At 33.3% G+C, this 21,967-nt stretch overlaps 1 protein-coding gene across 5 annotated transcripts in view; it reads right to left on the bottom strand.

Annotated features, from left to right (window-relative positions):
- Positions 1-1,168: 1,168 nt before the first annotated feature.
- FSTL5 (follistatin like 5) overlaps positions 1,169-21,967 on the bottom strand; it is a 286,784-nt gene continuing 265,985 nt past the window's right edge. For all 5 annotated transcript variants that reach the window (XM_032686689.1, XM_032686692.1, XM_032686687.1 and 2 more), the window contains one exon: positions 1,169-2,509. In XM_032686689.1, coding sequence (XP_032542580.1) covers positions 1,807-2,509 — 703 coding nt within the window. In that variant the 3' untranslated portion in view covers positions 1,169-1,806. The remainder of the gene's footprint in view (positions 2,510-21,967) is intronic.

Below are 21,967 nucleotides of genomic sequence, written 5' to 3'. Positions count from 1 at the left end.
TATTATAATCATCTATTTTTATACATAAATATATATAATATAAATAATAGGCACTTTCAAATAAAATCTGTGCTACTTGCCACTTCATTGTGGCTATATCGGAACATTCACCAAAGTCAGTACTCTTTAAAATTTATGGGGTTGTTTTCTACCGTGGTATAAATTACAGAACAAAAAATGCATGAGACAGACTACACTGCAATTAAGTGAGTAACAGACAGTTTACATGATTCTTGTTTGTTCACAATGGAGAAGAGCTGTTAAAAAGGAAAGATTCAGTAGCTAGAAATGTAAGCAAACTCTTATCTCAGTTAAATCTACCTACCAGGAGGTTTGCTCAAGCTAAAGAGAGATCTACTATACCACACAGGGCAGGATGATAAATGCACACAAGATTACAATGCTAAAAAATCCCAGATTTCTAAGCAATTTTACACAATCTAAATCAGAGTAAAATTTTGTTTAAAAAAAGATTTTTTTTTGATTGCCTTCAGTAAACAGAGTTCAGTTTAAGCTTATAAGCATTCTTTAGCAAAACCATAATAAAAATAAATACTCCAAACTTCTAAGTCATTGCTCTGAGTCTGGATAGTTGTTTACTGCTGGCTTTCTGATCCTATTGATTTGTTACTCTACTTCTGGGAAACTTATTTTTTCCATTTACATATTTAACCAGTGTAAATATTAGAATTCTAAGTAAACAAACTATAAAAGATACAAAGTTTTTGTTGATTTTTTTTTGTGCTAATCCAATTGGATGCATGGAATAGAAAACCTGTTGAGCTAACCAAATGGTTTAAAAAATGTGGATCAATGGTACAATGAATAAGGAAAAATGTTATCTACTTGTAGACTTCAGTCTCTGTGGTTTCATTTTCTTAAAATGCGTTTTCTTTAGTTTTAATTAACAATTTCCTCAATGATATAAGTGAAGCTTTGTGATGCCAGGTTTTAGGATGTGGTTTACTCTGAAAGGATGTGAGATATTTCTCTTCAGTAGACCTGAAATCCCTTGCTGATGCAACCCTGTGATAGCTGAAAAATCTAATATCTATTTTTTTCTAAAAAAAAAGGTTAAGCTCTGCAAGCAGCTCTCTCACTAAGACTCACCATAAAAATAAATTCCAAAATGCAGTGATTGGAAAACACTGCAAATATAATTTCTCTCTTTTTTTTTTCTTCTCTCCATACATGTTCCACAACTTGAGACTAGAAATTTGATACCAAAACTTTCCTTCCAATGAGAAGCAATCCTGTAGCCAAGGTGGGAATAAATTTTATAATTTCTATGTTTATCTTTCTTGTGAGACTTTCGCTTCAAGGCACAAAAAATTTAACAGTGGACTGGACAAAACAGGACATAACATTTCAGTTTAAGGAGTCAAAGGTTGTACAACAGCTATTATTTTGTGTCTGAAGCAAACCAAACAAAAATTTGAATCATATTAAAGTCTTCCATTTACAAACGCAAAGTATCATATTCAATTGTCTGAAGCTTTTTTGGGGTGTTTTTCTTCCTACTTCCTTTAAAATAATTTATTATACTTACCTCTGATTTCAGTATTTAGTAATTTTGGTCAAACATCACAATTTCAGCTGATAATTGATAAGGAGTACCGTTATCAAATAGCCACTGTTTTAGTAACTTTTATGTGGAAGTTGATTCAAATTGCATTCAAGTCAAAGAAATAATGGTATAGAAGGGTCCTGCAATTTAAAATTAAAATGGTGTAAATTTGAATAAGGGTGTAATTTAAGTGCAGTGTACTGTAAACTATTAATTCAGTAAATATCTAACACAGAACCTTATGCTTCTCCAACCCAAATTACTGTGTTTCCTCTCTCAACTTCAGTGATTTCACAATTTAACTTATTGAGCCGTCCATCCAGGATAAACAGAGATTCCTTGGAAGGGGTCATGAGATACTGCCCAAAAAGGCCACTGTCTTTTATAAGACGGTTCTTACTGTTCCAAGGCCATTCGCCTGCCTTGATGGGCTCCTTCAGACTCTTCACCATCTTAACCTTGCCAGAGGAGAGCTCCATGAAGAGAACGTCAGTTTGTGTGCTGGAGCTGCAGTAGACATTGTATTGATGAGCTTCAGTGAATGATGGCTGAAAAGCTACATCCGATATGTGCAAATTAGTGTGAATGTCAAATGCATCCTGTATTTCTCCTCTCATCGTTATGGACTGGATCCTCATGAGACCTTTTGCATCATCAATGCTGACAAGGTAGTGTCCATCTGGAGAGATATGTGGTGTGCCCGTTACGTCGCCATTGTAACCAATCACGGAATCAGTAACACTGTCCACTATGAGCTGTGGTAGGACAGCCCCAGTAGTATCAGGCTTACAGCAGATAAAAAGATAACCTCCAAGATGTGTATAAGCCAGTGACTGAGGAATGCAATTATAATCCTTTAAACTAATTGTCTTGATGTACGACATTGTTTCTAGATCAATTTTTTGGAGCACAGGTTCATCCTTATGAAGAATATATCCAAACCTGAAAGGAAAAGCACAAAATCAAAGAAAGTTAGATCTACTGTGTGAGTTAATATACGAATGAGGAAGGCCTCCATAAGGAAAGGAGACAAGTTAATATGTGCAGTAGTGTATTGCTATATAAATCTCAGTTTCAGATATTTCAGATATTAAGCAGTTTATAATATTTAATTTTTAGTGTTCTTGTAATTTAGAATGCATCAAATAAAATGTCTAAAAACTATTTATCGGATTAATTGGAAAAGTTCTTCTTCCTATTGACATAGGGGAAAAGGTAAATATTACTCTTAGCATATCTATTCACTTCTAACTTTTACAAAAACCAGGAAGGAGAAAAAGACTGAGTATCAATAGACAGCACATCCAAAATATTTGAATTTGCTTCATACAGTTCTTTGATTTTCTTGAGAACATCAGCTTAACCCAGTGCTCATTTTTATTCAGATAATTACCTGAATCTTCCTTATTTTAATTCAGTAGAAATTAATAGCATAAAAGGATTTAAGTTTATGCCCCCTAACTATTCAAGTATCATATTTCTTACAATTTAAATGACCCTTTATGCTTTTCCATACATCAAAAAAAAAACTTTCACTGAACAAGAATATGGTTAAACTTTAAAATCCTAGAACTGATTGTTTATTACCTTTTAAATATAAACGATATGACTATTCTTTAATGTTGATGTATAAGTTCTGACTGCACAAACATTTGACAATATATATATGTGCAAAAAACCATAATTCTAAATATTATGGAGTCATGTATATTAGTTTTGCTTATCTAAGTAGCTCTCACAGCACTTTTCCCAAAAAGCTATTTTCCTTTGGCACATTTCTTGACATTTTCCTCTGAATCGTTGATCTAAGAATGAAGCTGCATGCTTATATACATGATTTGAAAATACCTTTCACATTCTGTTGATATAAATCCCTATGTCAGATAGAATATTCCAACAATTAAGTTGACAATAACACAACATTTTCACACTATACTTGCAACCCCAGTGTATTTACTAATCAGTGAATCACCAAAATAACAAGCGAAAAGGGTTTCAAAACACTGTTCTGTCAGTTCCCCTGACATAAGTCTACCTGTGATTACAAGTTGAGCTGATTGTGAGATCATTTTTGTCTTTGATTATTCAGCCACTTATAAATATATGTAGTCTGAATTCAATCATCTTGGTTAGAAAAAGGGTGAGTGAGTCTTTTTTGGAAGTTACATCAAGATAGCAATTGCTGTTACTTTCCTATTCATGAGGTCTGCTGTTCTACCATAGAGAAAGACTAGGGTCATCAGGCAGAAACGCTTTTTTAGCTTTTTTGACAACCTAACATCTTTTTCTTAATCTTTTTGGGTAGCCATAAAGTCATTGATTCCTGATTCCATTATTAATTAGTAAGCATTTTTCAGTTATAAGAAACAGACTTGTGTTGTGTTATGTATAGAATCATCCTGTAAGAGAAAATGTTAAATAGCAAACACCACTGACATTTCAAATGTCTCCATGTTAAATAACTGTTAAATGTTACACATGAGCAGTGGCTGCAAAAGGATGATAGAATTGGTTTATTGATTATCTTTTACATAACAACCTCCATTGTAGAGCAACAATCAGTGAACTATCCACAGACACTCACAATAGGAAAAAGGGAAAATATCTAATTTTAGGTCATTGTGATGACAAGTACTGAATAACTTTATTTTCAGCTGTTATGATATTATTTAATCTATTTTAATATTAGTACACAGCATAGACATTTTTTCGTTTTGATCTCAGTTTCAGAAGCAAACACAGAGAAAATATTTTTTGTTTGAGTTTGGCAAGCTGACTAGGTTTGAAAACATTATTTTTCTCTTTCAGTGTACCAATATATAGTAATGGGAAAGCATAGGAAATCTTATTTAAAAGGGAAAGAAAGGGCTCTCACAGAGGTGTTTTTAGCTTATGTAGGCACTAAAACACAAACTTACATCCAAGTGAAATTTTCCAATATGCATAAACACACATAAAATCAATACTGTGATTTTGAAAATCTCACCAGACATCATCTATATGATTAAATATATATTTCTGAAAGTTTGGCCTATTGTTTTCAGTAGCTGTATTAAGCATAGTTATAAATTGTTTTCTGTAATAAATCAGTCATTTAACATTTTAATATATTTGATATATTTTACTGTATATATGTGTCTATCATATTATATGGTACCTTCATGTAACAAAGATAGAGGAAGACTTAGAATTTCACTATATGTTTTGAGTTGCACTCTATTTTCTATCCCATTTGAGAGAAAATACAAGTCATCGTTAAAAAAAAAAAACCTAAAAAATTTTAAATCATTTTCTACCACAAAACAAGTTTAAGAATCTAAAAAAATATATTTTAAACTGGTCAAACCCTAAAAGAACTGTTTTCATTTATCATATGCCACCTGGACAAGAAAGAAAAAGAAATCTTTATGCTGCCTGCCAATCTTTTTTTTTTTTCCAAAGATTATTCCAGCTCATAAAAATTACTCTTTTTTTCTGAAGTAAAATACAAATGCAAAACAAGATTAGCATCAATTATCTAAATCAGCAAATCTTACTTGCTGATTCAAAATGTGATTAAAATGAAGGATTTAAATCAATTTGATTCAAAGAAATTTCCCTTGCTTATTATTATTTGATTAAGCAGTGTTAGTGATCAATTTATGTGATATTTTTGCATTCAAATGTTATTGATTTCAAGAGGAATACATAATTCACTAATATTTGCTTCTCAAATGTTATTTCTAGCATACATGTTTTTGAACCACAGCTCATGATAACTTCGATTGTGTAAACCCCTTGATTCCTGGAACTGAGTTTGTTCTCTGAAGTGAAGGAAAGGGTCTTGTATACCTTCCCTAAGGGTAACATACTTGAAGGTGTGCAAAGACTCACACTTGACATCTAGCTTTCCCCACGGAGGAGCACAGTCATTGGTTTGTTCTTTAGTTTCTCATTACCTGGTGGTACCTTCTGCCACACAAATCCCCTAAACTCTGCCAGTTAAGAGGTTTGCATAAGCATTCCACAATGCATGTCATTAAGATGAATCTAGTCACTGTGAAATCATTTAAATGCTCTAAATGTTTTTTTGAATAACCTACTTGGTGTGAATGAAATAGTTTAGGAGTCACAGAAGAATGTGGGTATAAACCTTCTGACTAGCACAGGCAGATTTTAAAATAAAGGATGCTTGTCCACAGCATGGGACTCCAGATCCCTATGATTAATCACATTCTTATTGTAGATCTAATCAGCAAATAAATCAGCTGATAACATATCCTGTCTCAAGCACTTCGATCAAAACTTCCCTCAGCATTCTGGTTTCTTATGCAGCTTTGTCTATCATTTTGTAACATTTAGTTCACAGTTCAAAAGGCCACAAGTAAGAAGCTTACAGTATCTTGGGCAGATTGTTCCTGCGATGTAAACAGTCGCTTCAGCTTTGGTAATTGAGTTTAATTGAAACTGGCTTCAAGATTCTGACTATCTTATCCTGATGCTGTATTTATTACACTTAGGAGGTCTACCGCCCCTTGCTCTGAAGCTATTAAGAAACTTCATTTTATACACTGCAGCAGATAATCATACGTATTCTGATAATCAGTTATACCTGAACGTCCATTTACAATGTATTTTAAATTGTGCAAGGAGTAGTTTAATATTTTTTTTTCCTGTGGTTGTTTCTTTTCAACTTCGTACACTTACAATTATTTACAGCTATCCGTGCTATTTGTTGCTTTCTACTTAGCTCTGAATGGGAAACAGGGGTTTGCGAGATATGTTCTCCTTTCCTTCCTTAAAGTATCAACTTCTCTACCCCTGAAAAAATATATTTCCACTTTCTTATAACATTAACACACAGAACACCTTTAACTTTATAATGTTTTCCAGTTCAAGCTTTAAAAAGTCACTATTTTGGACACAGATGTAAGATTAACCTAGAAGGTAATGTTTTTGGAGCAGAGTACACTAGAAGATAACCTATGTGAGCAGAATAATACATTGAATTTAAGTAGCAGTTTTTACTTACTGGTTTCAAAGCACTGTACAGATATTATAGCAAGTAAAGAAAGCTGAATGACTGGCCTAAGGCTGTATAATGATCCACTGACAAGGCCTGGGTAAGAATACAGGTTAGCTATGGCCCTACATGGTTTCTAGCCTGTCACACTACAAGGTACCATTGCAACTGAGGTACGAAAAAGACATGTAAGAAAGCACATAAACCAAAAATATATAATTTCGAATGAGAGCATAGGAAATCACCCTGTCAAAATAAATTTTTGAATATTAAAAACAGATAGAATTTTGGACCTGGTTGTGAGAGAAAAGGGAAAGCATGAAGTTAGTAAACCTTCATAAAGGAGTTACCCTTTCCAAAACCAGATGCACGGCTGCCCAAAAGGAATTTATTAGAACTCATTAGAAAAATAGGATTTTTTTCAATACTACTGTTTAAACAATTCTTTCTTGGCTGTCATACTGCCTGTAACATTTCTGTGCTCCAATTAAAATTCAGTAAAGCTGGACAGAAGTGTAAACACCCAAACAGCCCAACAATACAGATAAAAAGAAGTGGGGAAAAAATCATTTCAAGGCTGCCAGTCTTCTTGGATGTAAAGGGATTTGGCAAGCTGTGTGTTTGATACGTTTGTCTGCCTGCTTCAGTGAGAGATGTATGGCTGGAGTTTTGAGAAGCTGAACAAATTAAGAGAGGTCTGTTCATGTGCCTGTGAGGTTTGTGTGACTGATTCTTAGTCTCTGAGAATTGCTAGGCAGAGGCGTAAGGATGGAAAAGTAATGAAGTTTTGGAAGGAAGATACAGAAGGGAAAAGGGGAAATGAAGAAAACTTATGAGGAAAGATGAGAATTCCATGTCTGGTATAGTTAAAAAAAAAACACAACAAAGAATTAGAAAATATATATTTGCTACCTAAAGATGAGAAAGTATTTTCCAAGCCACTAGTAACTGAGGAAGGTGATAAACAGGTTTTTTATAGGAATATATATCTGTCAGGTTAGATAATTTCTTCCAAATAATTTTGAAAGGGTTGACTAGCTGTTAACATTTTAATAAATCTCAGAATAAAAGAAAAATTTGGAAAGTCTTAAAAAAGGGTTGTTGAAATTCTCATAAGACAAAGTCAGGTATCCCAGCTATGCTGAATAGCTTGATGCATATCCAAGGGAAATAATAAAATAGATGATATGAAGATGAAATACAGAAAATCATTAATATAATACAGTCAACATAGGTTTATGAAAAAATAACTTTGTGAGACAAAACTAATTTAATTTTTTATTAGAAAACCATCTAAAGGTAACTTAATATCCGGAGAGCATACCTTTCTTGGAATAAAAACTGATACCTGAAGGAAAAATAATTTCTTTGCAATAAAATGTAGTTGTCAATGCAGAATCATCATTTTGCAGGGCACTTTTGCTTCTCTTTGGTAAAAATACTGATACTCCACAAAATTTTCATTGATGATTTCAAAGTAAATACCTGTCCATGACACTAAGGATACACATAATGACAGAAAAAATCATTATTATAGTCAGCTGCTCATTTAAGCAAATGTGTTCAAAGGTAGCCAAGTGTAAAGCTGAGCAACTTGACATGTGAGTGAGGAATACAGGACATGCATATAGAATAATATCCTAAAAAGTAGTGACTATGAAAGGATTTAAGGATCATAGCAGACATGCAGGTCAATATAAAATCTGAGTCTAATGAGTCAAAAAATTGAAGACCCTAAAGCCTTTGTGAGGTCCTTGGAGGTATATACAGAGAGAGGTGAGTAAGAATAATGTAACAGACTCATATCTGTATTCTATATTGGGGAGATGAGACTAAGAATGCTTTATATAATTTCATTTCTGCCCTTTTAAAAAGGAATATTAAAAAATCAGAGGCAAGGAAAAATGTGAAAATTATTTGAGGAATGGAGACAATTATTTTATTCAAAAGTCTGAATTCAGTATAATAATGACTGCAGACTGAAACCAGATAAATTTAAATTAGGAATATGCAATTTTTTTCTAGCAATGGGGACAATAAACCATTGCAACAAACTACCAGAGAGGTGATTAATTTTCTGTGGTGGGAATCTCTTGGTGAAGACTATACTAATATCTACTATCAAAGTAGATGTAGATTCAGAAGTATTAGATTTATTATCTGAATCTCTTGATGACTATTTGAAATGTTTAAAATCTACAGTATAGAAAAAAAGTCAGACAAAATGTTCTCATGGTCTTTTCCAGCTTGTGAATATATGAAAGACCAATTTTTTGGCTTTGCTCATACAACCAAAATTGTATAAGTACAGTAGATTTTAATCTTATGCTACTCATTCATTTGCTGAGATTTTAAGCAGCCACGTGTTTCAAATATAATGAAATAATTGTGTTTTGATACCTTATTTCACACACACAGCCCCAAACACACATGCACGCTCACGAGTAGTATGAAGAGGAATCTGTCTTTCTGCAGGCCTGAGGTTGTGACACCACTTTTCTATCTACTGTAAGGAGCTGGTTTTTAAAACTTATCTTACACTTTTTCTGATCTTAATTAATTTTAAATTTCTCACAGGAGATATTAATAATTTGACAAATACTGATCTTTCACGCACACACATATTTTTAAAACAAACGTCCCCTTGACAACACACCAGTCTCTAAATTCAGGAATTTGTCATTGCCAGATTGGCCTTCATCTTTCTTATGAAGAGGCAAAAGCAACTGTAAGAAAAAAATAAATACTTCACAAATCTGTCAGAAAACAGTATTGTAAGTCACCAAGATGACAGTTTTGGATTGCTCAGGTTAGTAGTCTGGGGGATTCAAAAAAGCTGTATGCAATAAAAAAGGGTAAGAAAATGCCTATAGATCCACTAAACAGGGACATTTCACAAAATTGGTACTAGAAGGAATTTTGTGTAAACCAAATCAGTAAGTGCATGTGCTGAGCTTTCATTTTTCCATTCAAAGTAAAGCAAACTTATTGAATCTGAGTAGTGTTCTATAGGCAGCTGAACCCAACTTTAAGTTACCATAATATTGTAACTTTCTAAAGCACTTGGTTATCTAAAAGGATTAAAAAAATACAGCCATTCATAATCATGTGATGAAATTGTGTCTGTCACCTGTGTCCAGCTAGCCTGCTTTTTATGATTAGGCTGTTGCAAAATAACAAGTGATAGTTGAGGTTACCTTCACTTTTCCTGAATGTTTTATAGATAGTTGATGGAATATTTAATGCAAAGTTTCCTCTCATATAGACTGATATGTAGAAGCCTCCCACCGTTCATTAATTCCTGATTAATATTTATGAGAATTTCAACCCTCGTGGCTCTTCTATGCAGTGAAATCACGCACAATATCAGATAGCACATAAAGGCATTTGTCATAGTGCACATAGAAATCACATGTAATGTAAGCCTGACAGACTTGAAAGCAAATCATCACATTTCCAATAATTTATTTTGCAGCTAATGCAAGTGAGAATCTGTAGACTGGGGGCATATCACTCCAATCGGGGTAAATGCTAGAACTGTGAAATCTGTGATTGTTTCTTTCTTCACTTATTCCATATGAATAAATAATAAAGATTTTAATTCCAGATTTTCAGGATTTTCAACCATATGTTGTGACAAACAGTTAAGAGAAATAGGAATAATAATATTCATCAACTCTACAGCACTTTCTGTAAGAGTTGTATGTTGGATTTGGCTGGGATGAAGTTAATTTTTATCATACCAACCTGTATGGTGCTGTAAATTTGGAAAAAAAAAAAGTGTCAGTAACCCACTAATGTTTTAGTTACTGTTGAGCATTGTTGGCTCAACAGAATCAAGGCCTTCCCTGTTTCTTACTGTGCCTTCTCCACAAGTCAGCTGGGGATTTGGAAGAGGTTGAGAGGTGACACAACTGTCTACCCAAAGGATAGCCATGCCGTGTAACATTATATTCAACAATAAAATTTCTTCCAAAGTACCTGTTGCTCTTGCTAGGTGGGGGCTCAGCTGATGGCTGGGGATAAACCACCACGGGAGTCATTAGTTTTATAAAATGAGCTTTACAGTACACAGACACAGGGAAACTAAAGAAACTGTCCAAACCAATTTAAAAGAGACAGGAAAAATGTCCTAAAAGTCATTAAAAAAAAGGTGCATCTCCTATGGATGACTGCCTTATTTTTCTAATTTTAATGATAAAACATGTTCACATATTTAAGAGTAGCATAATCACAGTGATGAAGTTAACAACACATTAGAAATTATTACTTTTGTTATTGTGTCACAAAACTAATTCAAGGGTAGATTTTTAAACTATTTTTATTTAAAGCACTTCAAAAGTATTTAAAATATGGGATTTTGCTCTTAGTTTTATAGAACCATAAGCTTGTATGTAACACAAGAAGGAACAGTAAGCCTAGGAATTGCATCATTCTTTTCCCAAAACAGTTGTCATAATTACCACTATCCTATTTCCCTAACTACAAAACTAACTGCCAAACTATTAACCTGAAAACTCTCATTGTCGAACTGAAAAAGTAATCCATAGAGCAAGTAAGATTAATGCTATACCAAAACTCCTCTCTCTCACCAGAATATCAAATGTCTCAAACTAGGGGAAATCTTTCAACAAGTAGAATAACGTGCTCACAAGTACTTGGTCATCACTGAGAAGTAACTTATGACATGAGGCACTAACATCAAACTCATATTTTAAAAAATATTAATTTTGGAAATCTTACTAGGTATTATTGTTAGACATCCACATTACCAGTTTTTACAAATCTTACTCTCTTCCCACTTTTCATTCCAATTTTCATATTTTTTTTCCCCACAAAATTTCCATCACCTTAAGTTCCATTATTTGTGACAGGTATAAAGGATAAAAACAATTTTTTTCCTTATATGCTATACAACTTTCTCTTATGAAAAAGCTTGAAAGTGCAGATTATCATACCACAACAAGATTTATATAACTGGCTCCCTTTCACTGTGCAAAATAAATTATTCAATCACTATCCTCTAAGGTGGTGAGCTACTTTCAAACCAGATTGAAACTCCCTGTTAATATAAAAAAATAGTTTACTATGTTATTAGTTTATTATATTAGTTATTTGAGAAAGTAATGTTGGTTTTATATAAAATTCCTGTCAAGATTTTTATCAAGTCTGTTCAGCCTAAGTAGCTTTGAGTTTTGCATAGCTCAATGGGAATATTTTGCTTTTGGGGAACGAACGTATTTTTCCTCTCAAATACATTACTCTTCTTATATATCTCTTACATCATTGCTCTTTCTATCTATACCAAAAATGCTTCAAATGTGATTAAAAAATTTAAACTACGTACAGCTTCTTGCTCTTTTTTTTGTGGGTATGTTCTATAAAAAGAAGCTAGATTTCAACAAACAAATTACAAAATGTATTGTAGAAATATCACTGGTAGAATGTATTGGTAGTGGTAAGTGAACCTGAAAGACAGAAATTTTACTGAAATCTTTAATGACTTACCTAGTTCTTAAAATTAAAAAATGTGTACTTTAGAATAAGTGCATATACAAAATGAGCATGCTGATGAAATGGCCAGTTTAATTTTATATACTGTATTTTTTATAATCTAGTCTTTTCAGTGGTTTATTAAAAATTGATATATGAACCAGGAATTAAAACAATTACAAAACCAATACATGTTTTAACTGAATCTCTTCCAGAGCAGATAAACATATCAATTTGTTTATAGTTACTGCCTTCTGCTTTGAAATAAACAAGAAAACACATATTTCTGTGGTGCTATTTAAACACGGCTGCTTCCCTCCTCTTCGATCATATCTGCAGTCAATTAGGAGCTTGAAGAATTGCCATCACGACTGTACAGCCTCACCACAACTCCTCACTACAAAAATCACCCTCTACAGGTAATATTTCTTTCCTGTAGACACCTACCTTTCTATTCACAACTATGCATATCTGCATATGAGTTAAACATCTAAGTTGCTATTTTTGACAGCCGAAATCTAGTCCATACAGTCAACAGAGTCCAAAGGGTTTGCTAAGACGATCAGTACCAGAGACCTGTATTTTTGTCACCAGAGGATGAAAAAAATTGCCTTCCAAACTCCATTATCTGTATAGACTAGATCTTCATTATAGCAGAAGACAGGCAGCTTATGCCCATGGGTACACTGCATTTTCACACCTAAATCTAGGTGCCTGCAATCGGAACACCACACTTACCATAAGCATCCCATTGGCATGAAAACATTCAAATATAGTCTTATAAAACTTTGCATAGATTTTGAAAACTGAAGTTTAAATGACTGACACTATATCGAGATATGACTAAGAGCTACAATTATGTTTTAAATGTGACTGTTTCTCTGAGCCATTATAATAAGTTCAGGTATCATATAGCTATTGAGGCTATTAAACCTGCCCTTAGCGGTCAGAAATTAAAATGACAGCTTAGAGGAACAGCTAGCACTATTGCAAGTGCCTGGATAGAGAGAAGAATGTTATATAAGTTTCCAAGCAAAACAATCCAAAAAGCAGAGATGCCCCTCCAGAATTTTCAGGGATCTCTGAAGATGGTTTTCACAGCTCTCAAAGGATAGCTTTAACAGAAACCCATTAATTCACTTTGTTTTCCACAAAAGGTGTATTTTTCCAGCCATAACAATCAATTTCAATATTTTCTCAAGGCTAGAGAGTCATCAAACAGACAAATGAAAACTCTTCAGAGACTGCCTTTCATTTTTATCTTCTTAGGGTTTTGCAGAGCTCTAAGAAGTGCATGCAAACCTTATATGTGACTTTTCCAAAAACAACTTTGTTTATTACAGTATCTTAGTGAACTGTATTGTCATGTTATTATCAAAATATTTGACATAGTCTATTAGAACTAACATCATAGTTACTACAAAATATCCAGATGGAATCAGATTCAGACACTACATTTGCAAATGATAACAACTATTTTTCAAGAAATACTAAATATAATGGAATGTGGCTAGTAACCATGCTATATGTACTGATTTTAAAAGTTTAGGAAATTTCCTGTTTTTCAAAGAATATTTTTTTAAGTGTTTCTGTGGACAGGAACTATGAAAGCTGTGTAAGGGAACTGCACACCTCCTATGTCACACAATTTTCCCCATTCTAAAGCAGGATTCCCAAAGGGATAACACAGGAAGAAAGTCAAGCCTATTGAGGCACTATTATTTGAATTAATTATACCACAGTCAGGTCCAAAATGTCTTACCTTTATTTATTGTCTTTATAATACAGGGAGCTGTACACTAGATTATTGTTTAAAGCATACTAAAGCAAAGATCATAAGAGAAAAAAATCATGTAGAAGAAACTCAAGGCAAGACTTAGAGCAGTCCTCTATGAACAAAGTTTATATTCATTTGCTGCATTTGAAAACCTTTCAATTTATCCTGTAACAATACTACATCTTCAGCAGTTCTTCAGACTGAAGGATAAGACTGAGACCTGTATCTAAAAAAAAATAGTAAAGATGCAATCTTACTTTGATGGGAAGCTCTAGCCAATTAAAGGATGAATTAATAATTAACTGGATATATCCATACAAAGTGCCCAAATCATATGAATTCTGGCACTGCTGCTTCAAAATTGTTTTAGCAAAGTATCATTTTTTCCACTCTTCAGATAGAGCAAGTTACTTTGCATCTCCTATGCACAAAGAATAGCCAAGCAAAATGGTAATGCGGAGCTGCCAACAAGCGGTAAACTAGCAGCCTGCCCTCCCTTATGCTATTTTCTTCCTTTAGACAAGCCATATATATTGCTTACCACTGCAATTGCATTCACCATAAAAGAGGAAATACCTAAGGACTGGTAAAAAAGACAAAAAAAAAAAGAAAACTCAGGAAAATTTTACCTAGAAATGAGGATAAATTTCATTTTACTTTTCTTTTAATGAATATATTATCATAAAACTGTATTTATTCTTGAGTTCAGAAAGATCAACAGTATAGAAAATGATGATGATGAGGTAAAAACTGATGTCCCCTTTCCCTTTTGTTCTTGGCCATGCACCCAGAGGTTACCCCCATGAAGTCAGTAGATATTTTTTAAAATCTGAAATCAAACGCTTCAGGAAAATTATTTTTGTTCTCAAAACCAGAAAGCAAAGAAAAGAGATTGAAATGAGCTACAATCAAAATTATCTGTACAAGAAGTATACAGCACTATTGTCATACAAAAGAGAAAATTTATGAACTGAATAATTTAATTCAAGAAAAAAAGAACCAAAACACTATCCATGTTATCCTGAGTGAATAAAAATTGTGCTTAAAGCCACTCTACATTCTATGCATTAGACCCATTTTTTTTCAAAATTTATGCAAAAATCAACCCAGGAAAATAAAGTTCTATTATTACAAAATTTTATCAAATCTGCTGACCAAAAGTCTTCCGGAACTCAAAAGTAAATGTCATTAACTGCCCAAGAACAGTGTGTTAGTGTTCAGAGACCACCTTGATCCTATAAAAAGCTTCTTATCTACCAACATGGAAAACTACTACCATTTAAGCAAAATTCTGAGAGTACTGTGTTATATACCAAATATTTTTTCAGTTGAAGTTATCCACAGTAGCTCTGGAGAAGGAAATATTAACAATTAAGGAAAGGAAAAAAGGAAAATTGTTGTTAGAACTGTTTACTTTTACAATTGCTGTCACCAGTACTTTGTGTTTTTGCCACCAGCACAACTAAGGATTTTCTAAGAATTTAACATATTTAACATACAACACTTTATGTTAAATATGTTTGCTTTATTAGAATTACTCTTTCATTTATAGTCATACACAAGTGATTCTAAGGAAGACTGCTCACACTGGTTTATTTTACTTTAAATGGCTTAAATTCATACAATTCAAATCATCAAACAATTATTTTTTTCTTATTTAAAGTGATTTTAAAATGCATAACTTTTTATTGTCATTTTCTATTACAATTACAGTACTATAAAACAGTAATAAAATATTTACTTCTAATAGAATATTTACCCCACATTTTTAATTGTGGAAGTGTTTCTAATTTCAAAAACTGAGCACTGCAAGGGTATAACAGGTTTGTTCTGAGGACTTACAAAATTATTGTTGCCTAGAATAGTCCACTTCTGGTAGGTTGCTCAGAAAAGACCCTTTTTGAATTTTTGCAGTTGAAAAATGGTTGTTGGATGACAACAAAAAACTGAGTGGATTTTACCCAGCAGGTATTAGTCATCAGCACAAATGGTGCCTTTCTTTTGGGTACTATAACACTTTTTGAACTTCTAAGTTTGTTTTCCTAATTTTGTTCCTGATGCTCTTTACAACATTAAGAACACTCCCTTTGTAGTTTTCTTTTGCATCAGAAAAGGCTTTTTTTACTTCTTCTTTGGTATTTGCATGTAACAGCAGTAAACACAAAGTATATTCCTATCTAAGGAAATATTTGCATCTTGGAGAAAATTTTGATAATTCTCTGGTTTTTTAAGTGGTTTTAGGTGTGAATATATACATTCACACACACGCATCTGAAAAATATTTCTGCCTTCTTCACCATTTTACCTATTTAGCTGCTGCAATTATTGTAAATGAAATATTTAAAAGTGCCACTTAGAAAAATAACATTTGCAGCAATATTATGTGACTATGATAATGCACCTGCAAAGTAGTAACATAGTAGTCTTAAGAAATAAGAGTGGGAAAGAATTGGTAAAAAGAAAAAGAAAATGAAAAACCACAGAACAGAAGGTTGTCGGGCCACTCATAGAAAATGAGTAATTTTAGTGTAAAACAAGATCATCACAATCAGTTCTATTAGATGATTTAAAAGGTCATTTCTGATGAAAAATGGAATTTGATGGCAGAACTAATTTTCTAAAAATATCGACCATTTTGTTATACTGCTGCTTGGGAAGAAGTTCTGGTTTTGAAAATTTTGGATTTCTGAGTTCTTAGAGACTTGCACACTAAATATCTCATCTGTACCTTTCTAATTACAAGAAAAGATTGTCCATAAAATAACAGGTATTCTTTGAAATTTATACCATATGTGGGATGAAACAGGAACATTAACATATAGACATAACTTGTCTTCATTAATATCAATATTATTTTTATTTTTAATTATGGATGTGGATTAAGGAATACCTTTCTGAGATAAAAAATAGATGCCAGCAGAGATCTAACCCATCGTTAGTCATATATACTTCATATGTTTACTTAATGATATTGATACAAATAAATGCAGGTCTTCATAGATTAATTCAGAAAGGAACTTAATATTCAATTTTAAGATCTATGGGAGCAGATGGTCTTAGTAATGATAAAATTGCTGACTAGATCCTAAAATGCATTGAAATAGGCTCAGTGCAAAAGAGAAAGTGCCACAGAAGGCCTGCTGTGCTACACAGAGGGGATAACAACTGCTGAACACCACCTGAGAGATCTGAATGAAAGGGAAGTGACCTTTTTAGGTAAGTATTCCAAGATTTCCAAGACTGATATTCACAGATTTGTTCTGAAGTTTTTGTTCTGTTTTGATATTGCTTTTTATATACTTCATAGAAGTAAACACGGTTTCTCTATTTCCATTCTCAGTTGGAGAGTTCAGTGTAGAGAGGACGATAAAGTTGGATGCCTGAGACTGCAGTCAGTGATGAACAAACATACTAAAATGATTATTTCTTTCTCTCTTCCTTTTACTCTCTCAGCACATACTGACCATTATTTTGAAAAGTAAGGATATCAAGGATTTCAGAACAGCCATGCAAGACAAAAGGGAAGAAATATTTCTACAAGGGCTTGAAGGAATCCTGACAAGTGATATGTTGTTAGATTAAAGGGATCTCCTAAAATTAAACTTTGTGCTCAGAACTTGAATAGTAAAAAAATTCCATTCCTAAACAATAAGCAAAAGGGATAGGAATGAATACTATAAAATAAATAGTTTTTGAGCATTAGTAAGCTTTCAGTTTCTGAGTTTATCCTAAATCATATTTAATTAGATTAATTCTGGGCTGAAAAATGAACATCACAAATTAAATACTGCAGAGCCAAAGCAAATGATATTGTAAGTGCTACCAGCAAAATCCTTATTCTTATTGTGATAGTTTTTACTTGGGTGGAAAAATCACAAGGATACAATCTTTCACATATTATTTGTGGGAAAGACTCTATGCAAGTTGTCTTCTGTAACTTAGCTGGATAAATCATTTAAGTGCTTACAAGAGAAAGGCAAAAACTTCTTAACTAATTTCTCACATTCATAATGAAAATAGCATACTCCCTAAAATACTTTTAAAATTATATTAACATATTCTATGATTTCTTCCTTTTATTTTAATTTTATTTCATTACATTTCTATTTCAGTTTAAGATTAGATTTGCAGAGCATTTTATACCTCACTAGAGATCCAGAGAAGAAAACAGACTGTCACCCCAAATTTATGTTAAAGAATATGTTTAAATGACCCATGGGTAAAGAACTACCAGGAAAATTTCCCCACAGCTGGCCAGATACTATGGTGACTTCTTCAGTCATTTTTTTAGATCTTTCAGGAAGAGCTGACCTGTTTTAACATGTCGACAGAGTTCAGGACTTCTGGCTCACATTTAGTGCACATTTGCACAGGGTAGGGATAAATCCTGAATTTTCAGGGTACTAGTGATGCAGGACTCTGCTAATTTTCTGTAATTTTTCTGTGGAGCATTTGCAAGATGTATATATACAATACACTTTTTAATTATTGCAAATTGTTGTCCCATGATAACAGAGGTGGCGAGAAATAAATGAAGAAATTTTAGAACAAAAGGAAACTACATTTTTAGAATCTAGGAATGTTCATGTTATATCATAAAGGAACCTGCACAGCAAAAATCTATTTTCTGTATTGGCAGCAAATGTGTTTTTCTTTCTTGTACCTTCTAGGGAAGGAGAGCTAGCAATTTAATAAAAAAAAACCCCAACACTTCATTTTTAAAGCAATAAAAGTCAAAGAAAGGACTAGCTGTACAGACACAGTGAACAAAAGACATTCTAAAGATGCTCCTAAATGTCAGTACAAGGTAGGATAGGATTAAGAGGATCTGGCACTTCAGAAAATGTGGTAGCATCAGGGTGAGCAGATGTCATACGGAATGCACAGTCAAATTCATATATGTCAAAAGAAATAGTCAGCACTAGTACAGAATGAATAATAAGGCAGAGATAGGGACTACAAAGGTGATAAATTACATGCGTCAAAACAGTCTCAAAAGATTTTTTTCTTCATTTTAAAAATGAAGCTCACGTACTGTTATAGCTGGGGATATGTGAATACTTTTAAGAATAAATACTAAACTTCACCAAAATTCCTTTCTCTTCCATTTTTTTTAATAATAACCTAAATTAAGAAAATATTAGACCGAAGAAAAAAAGACACTTTTTTTATGAAAAAATTATGATTAATATTATTTTGTGCATTCAAAAGCATCAGAGACCACATTTGAATTAAAAATATAATATTATCATAGCAAGTTATTGCGTTCTAATTTGTAGATAATACAGGAGGTGAGGGTTGGTTGGGGTGGCTTTGTTAAGATGGAAGTTTGGGCATTTTATTCACCATAAGATATTACATGCTGACTGTTGAGAACACATGGAAGGAACTCAGACAAAACAGTCCATTTGTGTAGATTTGGAAGTCTTCTTTAAGTCATTGATTCGTGTGATCACTAAAAATTTTGAAGTAGGTGTCCTATCTCCAGCCAGGACAGAGTTAATTTTTTTACAGTAGCTGGGCCTGGTGGTACACACCTGTAGTCCCAGCTACCAGGCAGGCTGAGCCCAACAGATTGCTTGAGCCCAGGGATTCTGGGCTGAGGTGCACTGCACTGAGTAGGTGTGGCCAAGCCCCTAATGTTATTTGGTACTACCTTACATCACTGCCAGGGGTGTGAGTAAGGGACTCTTGCTTCCAAGAAGAAAGGTGTGCCTTCCGGTCAAAAAAAAGTGTGGCAAGGTAGGGAACCCGTCCGTCATTGTCACCCAGAGTCCACAATGAACATTTTTTGCATGTAAATGACCCTCTCTTTGTACACTTCTATTGTTAGTATTGTTGCTGTTACTGCTCTTTTTCTTATGCCATCCCTGTTTCCAGTAAATTCTTCTGATATCAATTCGTGATCTCTGCCTTTTGTCTCCCACCAGGGAGGGTGGGGGAGGGGAGCAGCTCATGATTTTCTTTTTAGCGGGAATACTAAATTGGGGAATACTATTCCTAAACCATGACAATAGGTTGTACCATCAAAAAGGAAGCTTAAATGTAATTAAAAAAAATCTAAACATTAAAAAGTAGAACTGAACAAATGAAAATTTCCAATAAAATTTTCACAATTTCACTGTCACAGATCACACTATTCCAGTGTCACAACACCATTCTGGCTGCTATCAGGAAAACTAGCTCCATCCAAGCCAGACACGGCACAGTTTTTTAAAATAATTGTGCTCTGGTTGTTTACTAACAAAGATACAAAAAATGGTTAATTACATCATTTTAAGATTGCCTCCAAGCTAATAGATGAATGTTTATAATTTGGGGCTTTTTTTGAAAACCAATGAGTAATTAAGACATCACTAATATAACTTCTAACCACTGGGTACAACAAATTATGTGCCATAATTGCAGGGATTCTCTTCCTCTTATAGTTGATTACATTTTTATACATTTCATTGTTTTGTGTATTTTCACACACTGATAGATGCTGAATTTTTAAAAGCAACTAGGTATTAAGAGACAGGTTCAACATTTATTTATAGTAATGTTTCAGCCACTTCAGATGGACAGATGGTATTATGCTAAAAGTAAGTATTCCTGTAATGACTTCAGAAAAAAACTTACAGTATGAAAAAACCCAAACATTTACAGTTTAGCAAAACTATCTTTGGCTGCACTAGAGCTGATTAGATTTAAGCCAGGTTCTAGCCATTTTCTGAGCTAATAAGGAAAGACAAGTAGAACACAAGGAATTCTTTTTTTTACTGATGCTATGTGACATTTGAAGGGAACTCTCATTTCTAAATAGCCACACTGAATTGGAAACAGTTTTTGATACAATCTTTTTTTTGTATTAACAGCTTGAATTTTTGTTTGAGAGCTTTGTGAATTTTAACTCAAGCTACGTAAGAGGAAAAGATTTGGGCATGGGTTAAATAAATTGGTCAAGCAATATTGTATTGTCAGCTGATATGGGAAAAGGCATGTGGAATAACTAGAAATAGGATAGTTTTCCAAATTGATTTTTATATATGTGTGTGTCCATGTGCACATACATACATATATTTTGCTAGGTTAGAAACAGTCACAGATTTCAGTGCATTATAAAAATGCACTGAATAAAAATATTACAATACTTTATATTAGCTACATTTAAATGTGCAATTAATTACTAATTAAATTTCATAATACTGCACTGATAATGAACTTTGAAAATATTTTCTTCATGAAATCCAAAATGCCCTGGTTAAAAAATGTTATGTACACCTCAGAACATCATTTCAGTGACAGCAAATCTTAAATGCATTTGTGGAGTGATGGCAGTTACTTCATCATTTCAGTAGGTGCTCACTGACAGGCACTGTTGGGAATCCTAACTGCCTAGCACATTTTAAAGTCTTTTTGAATTAGAATATAGGAGTAAAGATGAAGCAGGATACAGGTGAAGTGTTAATTTGGACACATGGTATATCTTACCTAAAGGACTGAGATTTCCCTAGTTTAAAGATATCCCATGGCTACATTTATGGACTCCTAGCTTTTTGGGTGGGGATATGTGAACAGAGAAGGACTGAACTAAAGAGTATAGGTTTGACACACTGAAGAGTACCTGCCATTTTCAAAAAGGCATTTATTTCAACAGTTGTTGCTGTTGCCAGTGGTGGTCTTTGGACAAAGTAAGTTGCAATGCTTTAAAACTCTTTGAGCTGAATCTCTCATTCTCCATTTTCCCTCTGGAACAAAGATGCTCTAAATTCCACTATTAAAGCAAAAAATATGCAGAAAAAGACTTTTTAGTGTCTCCTCTCTATCTTTCCCAAAAGATCCTATGAGTTTCTTTTTCAAAACAACATATTTATAGACTAGAAGGGTCCTTCTTTTGGGAGGTAAATACACAGAGAGGGGAAAGAATGATTATAAGGTTTCCATTTAGCACTACACTCACTAAGACAGATTGAGAGATTGCAGAATGAACCCCTAACTCAGTTGGAGCTCCTTTGTGTGCTGTGCCACTATGTAGGATTCATTGACAGATTCTACAGCCATTACTAGAAATTGCAGAGAACTTTCTAGATCTTCTCTGCTTGCCCTGATACTACTGAGCTTTCTCTGATTCCTCAAGATTTCAAGC

Source organism: Chiroxiphia lanceolata, chromosome 4, assembly GCF_009829145.1.
Source record: "Chiroxiphia lanceolata isolate bChiLan1 chromosome 4, bChiLan1.pri, whole genome shotgun sequence".
Lineage (NCBI taxonomy): Eukaryota > Metazoa > Chordata > Aves > Passeriformes > Pipridae > Chiroxiphia > Chiroxiphia lanceolata.
This window is presented reverse-complemented; position numbering and strand designations above follow the sequence as displayed.